This window comes from Pelodiscus sinensis, chromosome 14, assembly GCF_049634645.1.
Source record: "Pelodiscus sinensis isolate JC-2024 chromosome 14, ASM4963464v1, whole genome shotgun sequence".
Taxonomy (NCBI): Eukaryota; Metazoa; Chordata; order Testudines; family Trionychidae; genus Pelodiscus; species Pelodiscus sinensis.
This window is the reverse complement of record NC_134724.1, coordinates 20,932,794-20,951,152: the sequence shown is the minus strand read 5'-3', so window position 1 is coordinate 20,951,152 and position 18,359 is coordinate 20,932,794. Positions and strand designations below refer to the sequence as shown.

General features: G+C 41.5%; 1 protein-coding gene across 2 annotated transcripts in view; it reads left to right on the top strand.

Moving 5' to 3' along the window:
• The window catches only part of TRPM7 (transient receptor potential cation channel subfamily M member 7), a 116,085-nt gene that overhangs the window by 13,207 nt on the left and 84,519 nt on the right, over positions 1-18,359 (top strand). For both annotated transcript variants that reach the window (XM_075897155.1, XM_075897154.1), the window contains exons 2-3: positions 9,390-9,469; positions 18,275-18,313. In XM_075897155.1, coding sequence (XP_075753270.1) covers positions 9,390-9,469; positions 18,275-18,313 — 119 coding nt within the window. The remainder of the gene's footprint in view (positions 1-9,389; positions 9,470-18,274; positions 18,314-18,359) is intronic.

Genomic DNA, 18,359 nt, shown 5'->3' with positions numbered 1-18,359 from the left:
AATGTCACCTGCATCTAAAATAATGAATAGATTAGTAAGACAAGTGGCAGTTGGGAAATGCATCAGAGAAAATGTTTGACAAAATAATAGTTACTTTTGTCAAAGGCCAGGATCTTTGTGAAACTGTTCATTATCAAAGTTCCTAGACTGACTGAACAGTTTTCTTAAGAACAGGTTTATCACCAGATTAGATACAAATCAATTATTTTTTTTTTTTAATTAAAAATGGTTTTGGAGGGGAAAAACCTATCTAAAGTTAGTGAGGTACTACTGTCACCAAGCAACATACTGGACTAATTCACTCTAACTTGAAAAAGCAGGAAAGCTTGTTTTTGTTTTCCAGGTTATGAACAAATAGGAAAATGAAGGCAAAGATGACTGAGTTAGCTGCAGAAACCAATATTTTAAGTTTCTCATGTTGACCTGGCTGACAGAGTAAATTTAATGTTTGTGGGTTTTTTTTTTTAATTTTCACTTAACATTTTTTTCAACTAAATTGGATAACAAAAAACAAACCCGGTTTAAAAAAAAGTTAAATGTTTAACCAAATTAAAAAAAGTATATGCTTGTTTTGTTAAAATACTATGTTTGCTGTTAAAGAAAAAAATCCAGAATGCATAAGATTGATTTAGTTAAATCAATTTAAATGTATGTCTGGTGGTGGTCTCCTAATACAGCATGGCAAGAAAATCCTCCAAATATTAATGATTATCCTGTTGAATTGGAGATAGTTCACCTCCTAATAACTTCATAAATATCTGCTTCAGTTACCTTTAGTAAATGAAATAATCATTAATTTTCTAATATAGTTGTAAAACTAATCTGAAAAGTTTTCAAAATAAATCACTGATTAAAATGTATAGGGTGTACCTTAAAATAAAACCTACATCTATCTCTGAATTGTGAAGAATATGTATTAAGGTTATAACAACCAACGTGAATGCACTTTTATGTAGAAAACCATGATTAAATCAAGTCTTCCTGACTAGTGATTTAAATCATAATTTAAATCCTATACACTCTGATTCTGTTGCTCTGATAAAGATTGTCTGTGCTTAATGGAGCCATTGTGATGTTGAAGACCCTGGTCTTGGTTAAGCTGTTGATTTGAAGTGAGTTCTGCATGTGAATCAGAACAGTAAAAGAGTTTGAGCATTATTTTTTTTTCTTAAAATAATTTTTTAACGAGAAAATTGAAAAAATATAATAGTGAAAATTCTCAGTTTCAAGGCCGTTTTTGATAGAAAAATATGTATATGGACAAACTTCAATCAGGTGTTGCTGATTCTTAAGCCATCTGTAAACAGTATAATGAAGAACAGAATCTTCAACATAGCAATGGCTCCTTTCATGCATGACAGGATCTTCATTTGGTCCTGAGCCAGTTGGGTTCTTGGACAAAAGTCTTGTCTAAACAAGAAAGTGGCACAGTTAAGTTAAAATATTACTTTATAAAAAATTCAGTTTTAACTGAACACTGATGCAGTTTACTCTTGTAGATGAAGCCAGTGGTTTTGTTCTCCATAAAATAAATAACTGGCCAGGAGTTGGGAAATAAAAATAAATAAATAAATAAAAACAAAAGCCATACAAAGCACTGCATGTGCTTACACAAAACTGCATGTATTGTTTTTGTGTGTTTAAGGTTTCTCTGTACATAATAATTTACTTTCAACCAAAAAAGGAAGGAAATTAAAAGCTAAGGCTGTTTGTTTGATCTACTCACTTGCCTAGAGATATACACCTTACGGCTACACATTAGCATAATAACTATACACCACAGACCAAAAACGTTAACTCTACTCAAGTAGTATTGGCAGGTTTCCAGCACCACATTGCCTAAACCTGCAAAACCTTGTAAACTTGTTTGGTAGGGACTGTGAGGGTGGAGAGGTAAGGAGTCTTGTCTGGTCTGGTTTGTGGTAGAAGTGGGTAGACTTAGTTTGGAGTGGTATGTGATGGTTGTGCTAGTAATAAGGTGTATGTGCCTCTGGCAGACGAAATGTACTATTGGTAACCTTAACTTCATTTAAAGAACAAACTTTATGGTAGTGGCTCTCAAACTGTGGCTCAATTAGCTCACATTTGCAGCCCAGCTGTGTGCTAAAAATATTCACAATTTGCTCAGGTTTTGGGATAGGGGTGTGGCTAGGGCCAACTGAGGGGGACACATCCTCAAGCAGCCTTGTTGTAGAGCTCCTGCCAGCAACAAGCTGATGGGTGGTGCATAGGTTCAGGGTGTGGGAGAGGTAGTCTTTTGGGAGATTTGGAGAGTATGGGGGTGGAGGGTGCTGGGCATTATAGGTATAGGAACGAGGGGTCTTTGGGGCTGCTGCAGCACCCCCAGGTTTTATGTGGGCCTTCACTCCTGACCTTGGGCCTGGAGTCCTGGCTGTCAGCCTCATGTCTGAGTCCCGGCTGTCTGCCCCCGCACAATGGGCCTTTGATCCTTTTCCTGCTTTTTGGAGGGGACTCTTAAGTGCAGAGTTCTGGGCATGGATATCAGGTTGGCACTGAGCTTCTCAATCGTTGGCCCACATAACACATTTTTGACCACATATGTGACTCTGTGATAAATAGGTTGAGAATCACTGGTATCTGCTGATACCATTATTGGACCTAACCAAGTGAGTTATAAGATCAAGAACACATATTCCTGCGCATCCAGAAATATAATCTATGCTATCATGTGCCGAAAGTGTCCGTCTGCTATGTACATTGGACAAACATCTCAGACACTTCGCCAAAGGATTAATGCCCACAAAACAGATATCAGACAAGATCACAAAGAGAAAACAGTTTCTTGCCATTTTAACCAGAAAGGACACTCTCTCAATGACTTAACCACCTGCATTCTGCTACAAAGACCTTTTTACATCTGCACTTGAAAGGGAATCCTCTGAACTGTCATTCATGTTAAAATTCGACACTTTCCAACAAGGACTTAACAAACATTTGAACTATCTCACCCATTACCAAGACAGTTTCCCCAATTATCACCTCTAATACCATTAACTCACAAACATCCCATTCTCCCTACCTCTAATATCATCAATTCACAGACACTTACCTTCCTTCCTCCCCCCCCCATCCCCCTCCTGTTCTGCAATGTGATTTGTCCTTTTCATATTTGTTCATTTTTTTAAATTGTTTCCTTTGGTATATATGGTTGTGACTACTTTCTTCCACTATTTGATCTGAGGAAGTGGGTCTGGCCCACGAAAGCTCATCATCTAATAAACCATCTTGTTAGTCTTTAAAGTGCTACATTGTCCTGCATTTTGGTATAAGGTACAGAGCAAATTAACTGACACAGTACAGTGTGCATACATGCCCATTAGATGAAAATCACTCTTACTTGAAATGGAATCAGTCATACTTCATTTATGATCTTTCACCAGATATTGCCTATAGCTGTCTACAGCAACCCATATTTTCAATAAAATCTGGGAATTGATTGAGTTTGACTGTGAGAAATCTGGAGTTACAATCAAACAGGGATGAAAAACAGAGAACAAAATATTGCATGTACATGCATAGAGATTTTTCTGTGTTCCCTTATGTGAATTGTACTCTTCTTGCTGCTCAGGTATGTTTATGCATCTGCCTAGTTCTTGTTCCCAGAATAAGGAAAAACGTATTTAAAAGGTTGAGTGTTAGTGAAACAATTAAATTAACCCGATCTTAAAATACAGACTTGAACCAGTAAAACTCGGTGCACATGAAGAAATACCTCACTAACTCACTTAAAAATAAATGTGTAATCATGCACAGTTAATATTTATTATCTGAGGCAATGAACCCCACCACTCCATGAAACAAAATATGGTGGTTTTACAGTATGGTTACACTGAAGTACGCGTATCAATATTGTATAATGTTAGTGTCACAGTTCAACATAGATTTTTCTAGTATTGCATTCACAAATTTCAATTATTTGTGTTCATAATTTAATGTTTGTCTAATTAAATTTCAATTGTTGGTGTTAGTCTAATTTAATGGTACTCTTGTTTGCAAACTAATTTTTGGAGGCTCTTTTTGGACACTTCTGTTCTTCAGCAGTAAATTTGGGAGAGCTTTTAAATATACCTTGTCATTCTACCTGGCCAACTTTTTATTGTGTCTAAAAGCTGGAAATTATAGAGGTATGCTGTTTTAAATTGTGATGAAAGCAAGTGAATTAACTGTTTGTGGGGATTTGCTGGAACAAAGATTTATAACAACTTAGGAGATTTGATATTAATATATTTTTTTCTTCTTTCTTCCTCCTGCCCCTCCCCCCCTCGCCACACACACCGTTATGTCACATTAGTTATGTTATCAATGCTTTCCTTTTTGGGTGGGTTGTAGTCAACAGTCTGGGATTTTTTTCAATAAAATATAAAAGGTCTAAATTGTCCACAGGAAGTAAAGCTATCATCCAAACAAATCAAAAGAGTTGTCCCATATAAAACGTTTTTTGTTTAAAAATACTTCATCTTATATTGGGACTGCCACATTGAACACTTTGTAGTTAGTTTGTACTAAGGACAAGTTAGACGACTTTTGCTAAACAGCAGGATTCTTACAACCCTGTGTTTGTCACCTAAGTATTTAGCGTAATGTTAAAGTTTTGTCTGGAACTTGCAGACAAATGTATAATGTTAGGGAACAGAGACGAGAGATACATTGTAAGAATAATAAGCTGTTCTGTATGTCTGAACTGGTTACCCTTTTTTTTTTTTATGAGGTTCATTGAATGCAAATAGTAGTAAGAAGATTTATTTGGAATTTCTGCCTTTTGGCTGTTGCCCCAAGAGCCTGGTGTACATGATGTGTCACAGTCAACTGGGCAGGGAATCAAGTTTAGTCCCATGATATAGCACATGTTTAGCTAATGAAAACTTGTACATAGTGGAAATATGTGCATAAAGATAAAGTAGTAACTTGCAAACTGTTACAAAAGCCAAGCTACAGGACGCTTTTGATCATGGTGTGTTTTAAAAATTACAATATTCTGCTATTCTTCACTTATGCCGTCCTCCAAAATGTGATGCCCTTTGCATCATTTCTGTTGTGAAAGAAAACATAGGCTCAGTTAATTGATTTTATTTATTTTCATTGTATGATTTATGTACATGCACAGAGATTTTTCTGTATTCTATCTAAAGTGAATTGTACTCTTGTGTTGCTCACAGGGATATATTTTTTTCATCTTCAAACACTCTGTACTGCTAGCTAATCTGCATCTGTTCTGCATTCATTTGTAGAAACCTCACACCAGAAAGAGAATTCATAGTAGGTGCATAGTATTGACTGCTATGGTCATGTTGCAGCAGTTTCCATTATAGCCCCATTTTCAGTCTTGCATACCTTGCTGAAATGTTTTGTACCTGGTCTCTTCTCCTAAAGCAAAATCATCCTGGAAAGCTTGATGGCGGGGGTGAGAAGGGAGAATGATTTCTGACTGTTTTGAAAGAGGCGAATAGGAAGAGAATTAGTTTCCCACTTTATAAGAAATTGTATGGGCTGAACTTCCATACAGTTTACACCAACTTTCAAAATTCAGTTGTTTAGAAGTAGAGGAATTGAGTTTTGAGTGATTAAACAATCTGGGACTGGAGAGATGGATTCAATTTTCCACCTTGGAACCAAGCATGAAGCTGCAAAGCACAGACTGCCTCTGCACACCATGCTTACCCTCATTAAGAGTTGGCTAATGGAATTTGATCTAGGAATGTTGGATAGCGATTAATAGAATAGTTGAGAACAGCATGAAATCTTAGTGGTTACTTGACTATTCTATAGTCCCCGGGGATAGGGACAGCAGCCAGTGCACTCCAGCCCCCTATCATCCTGCGTGGCTGCCTCTGGCAGCAGCATGGGGTGCCAGGCGGGAGCTGGTCTGCGAGGGGAGCCAGTTTTAAAAAACAGTTCCCCTCGTGGACCAGCTGCCTGCCACTCTGCCCTGCTGCCTCTGATACAGAAGCAGCAGTGTGGGGTGGTAGCAAGGGTCCAAGCTCCCTGCAGACAGGGGCTACTGCTGGAGCAGCCTCTGTCCACAGCCAGCCCAAGTTGGGCAGGTGGCACTGCGGAGATGGTGCTGGGGAAAGCCAGCTCCCCCTTAACACCAGCTTCTGCTTTCCTCCTCTGCCTTGCTGCCTCTGTATCAGAGGCAGCAAAGGGGCGGAGAGCAAGTAGTCAACTGGATTAACTGATAAGCCTAGGCTTATTGGTTAATAGAGCAATCGACTACTTGCTTACATCGCTAATTTGATCTAGTCAACTTTGAAAAACAGGACTAGATCAAAGCACATTAATGAACTAGTAATACGCAGCATGGTGCACACAGAGCATGGCAGGATAGTGCAGGGTCCACACCTCTGCTGGCTGAGAACTGTTCATGTATACATGCCTTGACACTAGGGATGTAAAATCCCAGTTAAAAAGTTAACTGGCTGAACTTAACTCGGCAGTGGAGGGTTGCTCCAACCTGGCTGAGCCCTCCATTCCACAGGCTGCTTGGGCGGAGCCCACTGTAACACACTGCAGGCGGGGGGCTGGTTTGGTTGGGCAGGGTCTGCTGCACTACCACCAAACTGTGGTGTGGTTGTCCGGGCTGGAGAGCCTCTCATGGCGCAGTTGGCCTGGCCAGGCAGGAACAGTTCCCTGCCCGTGGTACTGGTTACCCTGATAAGCATGCCAGGCATGTAAGGGGCATGCTTACCATTAACGGGTTGACTAGTTAACCCTTTTACATCCCTACCTGTGTCAAAACAGACTAGTGATTTTGGGTGTTTAACTTAAAATCCCTAAAAGGGGCCTGACCTTTTTTCCTCAAATTTTTAGCACCCATGCTTTCAAATTACACACGGGTGATGATAAATCACAATGGAAAAATGTCTTATTTAGGTCACTTTTTTTTATTTACATGTTGCTAGTACTTCTAATTTTAAGTCTTAAATTGCTTAAGTGGATAATTTTTTTTTAAAATAATATTTTTCTCCTACTTTGTTTTCCAGTTGTTAGTAGAATTACAAATTTTACATAGAGGATTTTTCCCCCCCCTATTACCATTTCTCATTTAAGATGCACATCAATGCTGGAAGAGACCAGTCCAGAACTTAACATCCTTACTCTGAGAACACCAATAATTTTAACAGCAAATGGCACAGCCTGTGTATGCAACCCACACCACCTTTTGATATATTTAACTTCCACAATAAAAAAAACCTGAAATATGTTGACCAGGCTATATGTCTCCATCAGGCTTTACCGTTTTAAGTAGGGATGTTAGCCATTTAATTGTGTAACTGTCAAATTTCAGTGGTTCCATGATTATTAGCCCCTGGGGCGGGGCCAGCAGTCAGTGCATTCCTGGTTCACCCCCGGGGAGTCACCTGCCTCTCCATGCTGCTACCTCTGTATCAGTGGCAGAAGTGTGGGATGGCAGGTAGGAGCTGGTCTAAAACGTGGCTCCCCTCCCAGACCAGCTCCCACCTGCAGCAGCACGGGGTGGCACCAGTTCCTGTCCTTAGGTGCCCCGAGCTCCCTGTGTACAGAAGCTGTGCTGGCATCCCATGGAGCAGCCTCTGTCAGTGCCAGCAGCCACTGTCCAGGGGGGCCTGAGATCCCTACGGACAGAGGCTGCGCTGGCATCCCATGGAGCAGCCTTCCCTGCCTCTGATAGAGAGGCAGCAGTGCTGCGGGGCAGGTGGCTCGGCCTCAGTCAATATGCGCAAAGAGCTGGCTTGAAAACTGGCTTCTCACATGTGCTGGCTCCTGACTGCCCCCCTTACTCTCCATGCTGCTACCTCTCAGAGGCAGTATTTGCAGTATTGTGACTTTTTGTGTAGTTTTATACATTTCAGATATATTTATAATTAAATATGAAAATTAAACTTAGTGTTCTTTTGCATCTCAAGTTCAATTTGTGTATAGTAAATTTTTTCGTATAAAGGTTTTGCATGCTTGACATTGAGGAACGTTTTCTATATTGAAAGTAATAGTTACATTCATTCAAAAATATGTAATTACAGTTTACTAAAAAATAAATGCATTGGGCAGAATCTTACAATTTTGTTAGTTTTATTTCAGAGTTTGAAAGCCTGTCCTTTATTACCAGGAGTTAAAATAAATAGTGTTTCTGCAAAGATTCACAGTAAACTCTGATAGATATTCTAAAGCTGCAAAATACTTTTGGATCAATTTTCTCCCCTTTTTCAGTGAAGGAAGCATTGCTCTAAGAAAGCATTTCTAAGGAAGTATGGCCAACTTTGACTTCGATAGATACAGACCAAAACTGAACATAATACTAATATAGTCAGCTCACTTCACTTAATATCTAATAGCATCTTTTTATTATTAACCTTAATTAAATTATTGCATAGAATTGATCTATAAGACAATGTTATATCCCTGTTTTAAAGGAAGCTAAATAGATTCTTGACCGGCAATTAAAATAGGTGAACATTGAAGGAAATCAGTGTGAACATTTAAGGAAATCAAGCATGTTTTGAACTCACTTTGAAACAATGAGTTCATTGAATTGTTTATCGAAGAGAAAAAAAAGGGTGGGATGTGTTACTCGAATGAAATGACTGACAACTTTATAATAGATAGAACATTTGTGAAACAGTTCAAAATTTTTATCACCAGTGAATATTTTGTAACTTCAAAATAGTATACAGTGATTGTTTTGGTCACACTATTTAAAATGAACTATTTAAAAATGTGTTCATATTCTTGCATCTCAATTTGCATATTGTGTGTGTAATTTAAAATATTTGATATTAAGTGCAAAATACACTTGCAATTGAGAATACACAGTAAAGAATTTCATGAAATTATTGTGCTCTTAATTTGGTTATTATTTTTATGTAATTAAAATATAACCGTGCCTAATCTTTTGTTTTTTCTCATGATGTTTCATTAATTCAATTTGAAATAGCTCTTTTAACAGACAACAGGTAATTTGGCCTGAATTACTGTAGTTGCAATCTATTTTTACCCCCACTAATTAATTTTTTTTCCGTAAGTAGCTGATTGTTGCTAAACTGTAATATCAGAATGTAGTTTATCAAATAATGTAGACTTTTTAAAAGTTACTAGTGATTCTGGTTCCTTCAAACTTTAGGTGCTCAACATGAGGCACTTCAAAGGAGTCTGATTATCAGAGAGCCCTTACTGAAAATCAGACCTCTTTGCGTGGGCACTCAGAATCACTTTTTAAATATTTTGGCCTTATCTGTCCTTGTCAGTACTGCAGATATGTTTTCATCAATGAAAAATAGAAATGGGGAATTATATTTCTTTAATGCCTACTTTTGGCTATTGTATCATACAGTTCTTTTTTAAAAGAACATGGGCAGTGATTTATAATCATTCTTGTATAATTCTTATTTTTACAGTCCCAGAAATCCTGGATAGAAAACACTTTCACCAAGAGGGAATGTGTGTATATTATACCAAGTTCAAAGGACCCTCACAGGTAACCAGAAAATTTATGCCTGGCTTTTTTAATACTGTTTAATGAAACTGGAATAAAATAGAAACTCTTGCCTTAGTTCACTCCTTAGTGCCTAAGCATCCTAACCATATCTGTAAATGCCAGCAGTAGGCAAAGCTATCTACAGTGCTTCTTGTTGCACACTTCTTAAGATCAGAAAACATTGTAAAAATGTACTTCATAACTTTATACCGAGACTGGTAGAGAAAGAGTATTAGTCTGCAAGAAATACATTTCCTTTTGTGCTAAAAAGTTGACTTTAAGGAGTAGGGGAGAAATAAATCACAGTGTAGGGCAGGAAGAGATGGCAAATTCAATGGCAAAAGAAAAGAAAGAACTCCAAAGGAGCTAAAGTTGACATGGGCCGTACAGAATCAAAGGTGGAGGACAGTTGTGTTTTCAGAACTTGATTGATCTCAGGATGCATGTGATACTGTTTCCCTCACCACCCTCTTGTACACATTTTCTGGAGGGAAAACAATGGGAAAAGACTGAAAGAAGGGTCAAAAAGGGTATTTAAAATTTACAATTGTGGATGGCATTAAAAATGATGAAAATCTGCAGATATTAGTATTTTACTTGGTAAGCATTGGGTAAGAAGACACCTGACTTTAGACACATTAAACAATACAGGGTGTAATAAAACTGGTTAAATGCTGTATTAGCTTAGTCTTTCATAATACCTGAACAAGATGATGTGAAACTAAAATATGCAGTCACCTTAGAAAAATGACCTCTCACGCATCTAATTACATTGTGAAATTCACTGTTTCTAGAAGCCATTCAGATATAAATTATCAGGATTCTTAACAGGATTTTAATTTATACATGCTGTAGCATCTTGCTGCCTCACTTTTTTTTTTCCTTGAAAACCATCTCCAAACACAATTATGTTAAATCTATTGGTACATAGCAATTAAAAAAATTGCTAGAATTAGGAATACTAGTTATAATTTAACTGCTGCTTCAACCCCAAGTAAGTGTTACTTAGGTTCACACGAATTTTAGAATTAAACTTCTGCTTTTCAGATCCAGAAAGAAGTGCTAGTTCAAGTCCTGCACGTAAAAAAACACTTGTCTGAACTTAGCCAAATTGTACTAATACTAGTTTTTTCTGATTATATTTGTTACAGGCAGAATAAGGGAAATTGAGTTGTAATCTGTGAAATGTACCACAAATGATTCATTAAATTCCTTGAAGCCATGGGACCCTGAGAAGGTTTTAGAATTTACTGCCATGATCCAATTGAAACACATGGAAAACTTGCAAATGCAAGCAGTGTAATTAGGAAGCTATTAAAATTTCCAGAGCATTTCCCAGGGAACAAAACAGTCTTTCAGTGCTTGTCTTTTTTAAGTTTAACCCATTTGTAGCCCAGAGATGAATTCTCACATTTGGCCAATCCATTTTTTAGATATTATCGTACGGTAGTTCCTGAAATGTGAATGAAGGAATCAAAGGTAGATGAGAAACATTTTTAGATGTCTAGCAGAATAATTTTGCTTAGCATACATTGTGATCTATAGTTAGAGACCAAATTTGGCAGTTATTGAAATCTAGTTTCATGTTAAATACCCAGATTATTTATAACTAAATGTACCTTTCAAAAGGCTAAACCTGCTTTGTTTTAATTTATTTAGCATATTTAGGAACATAAGAATATGCAATATAATTTTATTTTAGATAATTTTTCTACAGTCTTATGCAAGAATATATTATGGACTTGGATTGTATGGATCACTTAATTGTGTATGATGCAAATTACAAAAAACTGATGCAAATACAGGCAGTCCCTGGGTTACGTACAAGATAGGGACTGTAGGTTTATTCTTAAGTTGAATCTGTATGTAAGTCGGAACTGGCGTCCAGATTCAGCCGCTGCTGAAACTGACCAGCGGCAGACTACAGGAAGCCCGGGGCAGAGTTGCTCTGCCCTGGGCTTCCTGGAATCAGCCTCTGATCAGTTACAACAGGTTGAATCTGGACGCCAGTTCCATACAGATTCAACTTAAGAACCCCAGGCGTCCCCAAGTCAGCTGCTGCTGAAACTGATCAGCGGCTGATTCCAGGAAGCCCGGGGCAGAGCAACTCTGCCTCGGGCTTCCTGTAGTCAGTGCTGGTCAGTTTCAGCAGCAGCTGACTTGGGGACGCCTGGGGCAGAGCAGCTTCGGTGCTGCTGGGTTGCTCCAGTAGCGCCGCTCCTCGGCGCTACTGGAGCAACCCAGCAGCACCCCAGCTGCTCTGCCCCAGGCGTCCTGATTCAGCCGCTGCTGAAACTGACCAGCAGCGGCTGAATCAGGACGCCTGGGACAGAGCAGCTAGGGCGCTGCCGGATTGGTCCAGTAGCGTCCAGAGCGGCGCTGCGGGACCCACCAGCAGCACCCCAGCTGCTCTACCACAGGCGTCCGGAGACAAGCCTGGTCTGCTGGGGGGGGGGGTACTAGCTGCGCCCTCCCCCCCCCCCCCCCCCCCCAGCACACCAGGGAGACGCGGTCCCGCCGCCAGGTCCTTCGCGGCTTTACTCCATGGCGCTTCTAGGCTGTCCGCTGCCCGTGTGCTCCCCGGCTTTGCTCCCCGTCTCCCTGGTCTGCAGGTGTCCGGAGAAAAGCCTGGTCTGCTGGGGGGGGGGGGTGCACTAGCTGCATGCCCCCCCCCCCAAGCAGACCAGGGAGATGCGGGCGGCGGACCGAGACACACCGTGGTCCCGTCGCCCGGGTCCTCCTCGGCTTTGCTTCGCGTCTCCCTGGTCTGCTGGTCCCCACGGCGCGTCTGGGCTGTCCCGCTGCCCCCGTGCTCCGCGGCTTTGCTCCGTGTCTCCCTGGTCTGCTGGGGGGGGCTATCCCCCCCCAGGAGACCAGGGAGACGCGGAGCAGCTTTTCTCGCCCCGGAGGACGCGGGCGGCGGGACCACGGAGCATCTGGGCGTCCTGCCGCTCCTGTCCTCCGGGGCTAGAAAAACCCCGTTCGTAACTGCGGATCCGACGTAAATCGGATCCACGTAACTCGGGGACTGCCTGTACATTTCTTTTAAAATTGAAGGTTCATTCTTAAGGTTGCTAGCAGCAGAATGAGAAAGTAAAGGCAAAGAGAAAAGATGTTTAGCATTAGATTTGGAAGGAGGTGGAATTAGAATTTCTGAATCTTTTCACAATGAATTAATTGCATTAACAGAACATTGTACAAGTTAGTACCTAGCTTACCCTTATGCAAATGTAGTACAAAATGACTCTCACCCCCCAAAAAATCCCAACAAAACAAATGAATGAAAAGGATCAACTCTGAGGGAGTAATGGCACAGATTTTAAAGTATTGAGCCAAAAAAAAGACAGCATATTATCCCCCCAGGATTTGAAGAAATATATGAAAGTTTCATACTATCTACTTTAAGACCCCAGTTTACCATTTAGGTAGAGGTTTAACTAAAACAGTGTGAGTAATACCATTGAAGTTAATGGAAATTAGACCACTTTGTAACTTTAATTGGACTATGTATGTACTTGGGTGACTCATGGACTAAAAGTATAATTTAGGCCATGTCTACACTACAGAGTTAAATTCCCTTAAGTTATGTCACTGATCATGAACCACTGTTATTACATTGTCTGGGCATTTTCCCACAATGCTCTTTGTGTCAGCAAAGCATGTGCACAGTTGGTGTTCGTGCACTGATAGACTAGTGCACCATAAATCCTACAGTGCAGATTGCCACTTTCTCCCAGTAGAAGTTCTGGAAATGGATTGCAGTACATCACAGGGGCGGAATGATAATTACCACTCCCATGATGCAGTTTTCTCTGTCCTATAATATCAAGGACTTCTGACTGAATTTTGCACTGTGTTTCAACTGCCCTTGTAAATCTTGAGCCTGTCCTCTTTGCCTGAAAGCATGGATCCTACATTGCTCACCCATCTTGTGATAAGTGTTATAAACACAGCACCACTGACTCTTCAGATTTTCAGCTTTGTGAAATACTAACAGGAATCCATGCTGCCTGCCCTACTGTGTGCCATGGAGAGAAATAATTAAAAATTAATGTTGACATTCATAGAGTAGCTGCTCAAGGTGAACAGATACTATTGGGCTCAGAAATCAAGTATTGAGAGGGGGGATCAGATTCTGATGCAGGTTTTAGGTGGTGAACATTGGCTACAGAATTTTTTGTGTGTAAAAAAGCCACCTTCTTTGAATTGTTTATGGAGCTTGCTCCTGCCCTCTGGTGCCAAGACAGAAATGAAAGCTGGAAAAATGAGCAGTGAGCACTGTGTAGAAGCAGGCAACTGCACACTGCTACCAGTCAGTCACAAGTCAGTTTGGAGTTGGGAAGCCCCACGTGGGGGTTGCAGGGATGCTAATGTGAGGGCCGTTAATGGCCTCCTGAAACCTTGACAGCTGCAAGGAGCACTTCATTATCACACTCAGCAAGTGCAGATTGACCGTAGAATGTGTCTTTCTCAGATTAAAAGGTCACCTTTTTTGCAGGTTAAATCTCAGTACACTGCAGAACATTTCTAAAGACAAGAGGGAATAGTCTCCCCAAGTATGGAGCATTAGAATGAATTCCCTGGTGGTTGATTTTTGAGCAAGCCAGACACCAGGGTTATTAGAGGAGCTCTATGGGGGACTATTTGAATTGAGGAGACTTTGAAGCAGCATATTGACACAGAGACCCAGTAATGTGTCATTTTGTAATGATTTCAGCGAGGCAGTTTACTTGCCACCTTGAATGACCTTTGCAATGATTTCTGCCTAAGCATTAATTGTAGTCTTCAAATGTGGTGATTGCCACTGTTTGAATTTCTGTTGCAACCACCCGGTGTGGGGGACAAAAAAAATCACTGTTTTTGTAAGATTCAACTTTTATTAAAGGCAATACCTTGATTAACATTTCTTACAAGTGACATGAGCACGAATAGCACTGTCTGAAGTGAGGATCTCATAGCTACATGTAAGTTTAGCTGTTATGGCAAAAGTCCCCTGCAGTGAAGTGAAAGGGTTTTTCAAATGGTTAGGAATGTGACAGAAATGTGTGAGAGGAGTTTGGAGGAGGCACAGAATGCAGTTCTGTTTGGGCTTCAGGGGAGCTGAGCATTCGTGTTCCTCCTGCAGAGAAATCAGGGACCTGAGGCTCTCAGGTCCTCCATGAACTTTGTTATTCGCTCCTGACTCTTTCCTCTCGTAGTTTCTCATTTGTCTGTCTCGCTTTTCTGTTCTTGCTATTGGCCTGATCTGATGACTGCAGCAATTCTTGAAATGTGTCTTCCTTACTCTTCCTCATTCATCTCCTTATCTGGTAGAGGTGCTCTGGGGATGAGCCTTCAAGCAGCAGCACCTACATCTGCATAATCAAAAGAAACAATACACAGAGTCAATATTGTGTTTGCATTCAGTTTTAATTCATAAGTTACGTACACCTCTTTCCCTTGTTAAACACACAGAATGGTCAGAGCACTAAATATGGTGAGTTTAGCATGTGAGTGGGGAGTGAGGAGGACAGGCGGACTGTGCAGGACAGGATAAAGGGTCTGGTTGGCTTTGCACCAAGATCAGTACATGTGCCCTTGGACACTGTTTTGAATATTAGCACCATTTTCCACAGGTGAGGGGCCATCAAAGCTGAAATCATATTGCTGAGGATAATCAAAGATGCGAGGGTGCTTCTCCTACATGCATGTCGCTTCAGATCAGGACCAGTGTTCCCTCTAAGATTTTCCACCCATGAGCGGAGTGAGTTTTGTCTTGTGCACCAATATTGAATTAATGTGCGCTTGTTTGGATGTGTGCCACTGTGGCACCCAAGTTATTAATAAATATCTTATAAACCTCTCCCTTTTCCCATGTCTCCCACCTTCCCTTTGCCCCATATGCTTCCCTGGTGCTTGCTGTTGCCCCTCACCCTTCTCTACTGTCCTGGCTCCTGCCCTTCTCACTCCCCTCAGCCCTTTTGGGATCTGCTCTCCCCCTCCCCATCCTCCTCGACCCCTGCACCAGCCCTTTTCTTCCCACTAAGCCCACTCCTCCTCTAGCCCCACTCTGATCATCTGTAGCTACCCCTCCCCATCTCCTCTCTTAACACCTCCCTCTACCCACCTGCTCTGCCTCTCTCCTCTGGTCCCTCCACATATCTGCCCTTCTGCTTCACCCCCACAAGCCTCCTGGCACCTGCATCTTTCTTTACCCCTGCACCTTCCTAGTGCCTCCCCCTTCCCTCACTGCCTTCTTTGTCCTCTTTCTCCCTAGTGCCCACTCCCTCACCACCCTCTGTCCCGGTTCTCCTCATGCCCCTCTGTGCCCTCACATATGACTTGCTCTATCCTCTGCCTGGCACCGTCTCCTTTTCCTCCCTCTTGCCCCCATTGTCTCTCCCTTTCCTCTCCCAGCATCACCCTGTCCCCTCCTCGCACCCCCACTGACACCTTCCCTTCTCTCCCTCCTTCCTGCCCTTTTCCTCATTGTCTTCTCTTGACACCCTGGCATTTGTCTCTCTTCCACCCTGCCCCTTGTTGCCTTCCCCTTTCTTCTCCTGCCCTGGCCTTTCCTTACCTCTCAGCACAAGTTCCTTCTTCTCCTTACCCACTTTCCGCTTAGTTCTCCTCCTGTCCCTTCCCTAACTTTCTACCTTTGACATGGAAGGCAGTTTGCAGGGGCTGGAGCCAGGGCTGCGGTGCTATTTTTAGTACTGCAGCCCCAGACCCAGCTGCTCCTGGGGTGGGACCACGTGCTAGGACTAGAGCAGAGGCTGCCTACAGTGCTATTTTTAGTACTGTGGTCCCGATCCCAGTCCCCACAGGACTTTGGTACTAAAAATAACACCGTGGGTGGCCCCGGCTCCAGCTGGAGTAAAGCAGTAGCCACACCGGAACAGCCTCACCTCACGCACCGCGGCTCCAGGCGGATCAAAAGGGTAGTTTCCTACTGCCAGGAACCCATCAGGCCCCTGGCTGCTGCTGCTGCCACCACTCACCTTCTGTTCTACTAGAAAGATGAGTTGTGAGTGCTGCTGCCTGGTTCTTAAAATAACGTGGGTGAACTTAAAATTTTTAGTGTGCCCCTGTGCAGGCACACAGCTTAGAGGGAACACTGATCAGGACCATATATAACTTGCCTGTGTGATACAGTGATTCCTCAAGAAGTAATTGTGAAATGCTGCGCCAAAATTTCCCTCTGAAACAGAAACAGAGCAGCTCTGCCAAGGAACCTTTGGCAGAGGATTGCAGAGTATCTGCAGGAAAGTTTCCTAGAGGTCTCTCGAGAGGATTCTTGTGAGATCTCTGCATGCATTAACAAACTTTTCCACAGGATCCCCATTGTGTATCTGCTAAAGGGAATGCAAAGCAGACGCAAACCTCAATAACTAGTGTTGTTACCCTTCTCCCGTGGGCAGTATATCACAAAAGACACCTATACCTCATGTAATCATGTATTATAAAGAAAAATTAGTACATACCAGAGATCCCCTCATCTGTTTCTGGCCAGATGACTGGTGTGATTGGCCAGTCCCCTATGGAATCAGAAAGAGGTCCTGGCTTGCCACACCACCACATGACCTTATTGCCTGTCCCAAATCCTCCTCCAGATTCTTCTGGGTGCTGCCTTTAATACCCCTAAAGTATCTGCAGAGTTCTTGGCAGTGAAGGTGGGGTCACCACTGAGGATACCATGCAGCTCCTTGTAGAAGTGGCATATTTTTAGTGCCACACCAGAGCAAGGGTTGGCTTCTCTTGCCTTCTGGTATACCTGTCAGGACGCTGCTTTATATCCTTTTCATGCCCCTTCTCCTCTAAGCCATGAGCAATCTTGCTTGTAGGAGTCAATGTTCCTTTAGCTAGATTAGAGCAGCAACTGCACAGACTTCTCCCTACAGACCCAGCAGATCCAGCAACTCTGGTTTACTATGCATGGGAGCCCATAAGCTATAGAAAGCTGGCATGATCAGCTGTGAAAAGGTGTATCACATAGGATGTGTCTACACAGCACCCTTAAATCAAAATAAGATATGCAATTTGTCTTACACACATTGTGTATCTTATTTTGATTCTATTTTGAAATTTGAAATGTGGCATGTCTACACAGTGCCAAATTTTGAAATAACGCTCTATTTCAAGACATCTCTTAACTCTCATGGAACGAGGGGTACAGGGATGCTGAAATAGCGTTGTCCATTATTTTGAAAAATATTTTAAAATAATGGGCTTTCTGTGTAGATGCGGGGTCATTATTTTTGGATACTGGAGGTATCCCGAAATAGCGTTGCAGTGTAGATATACCCATAGAGCAAATAAGAAGTGGAATTTCAAAAATGCTTGTGTGTGTGTGTCTGCAGGGCAGCAGAGTAGAAATTGCTTATGAGAATAGTCATGATGGGCATTGGATGCCACCCGGAGGCCCCTTACGACAACATAAGCAAGTGCAATGTCTACACCAACACAGTGTGTATCTTCCACTGTTTTGTCAATGAAACTCTGTAATGTAGAGAAGGCCTATGTTTGTTTATAAACGTTTCAATGAGTGCAGGTAGAAACTTTTTTAATAGAAGTTGACTTTTGTAGCTTAACATATAGCTGTGGAACATTTTTTTGTGTGTTAACCGTCCTGGTGTTGCCATGACATACTATGTTACTACTAATCAGAACACACTGAGAAAAGCTTAAAATATATATATTTGGGGGAAAGTTTAGGTACACGTTTTCTGTATCCTTATAGATCTTTTTTTTGTTTAACATCTTTGTTCTGTATTTATGTGAAGTGTACAGAAAGTTAAGTGTGTGTTTACCTGTCTCTTTTCACAGATGCCTTCCGGGATGTCAGATTTGTCAACAACTTGTCAGGTAAGCAGCTCTTTATAACTTTGATTTATTACAATAAATCTCTGAA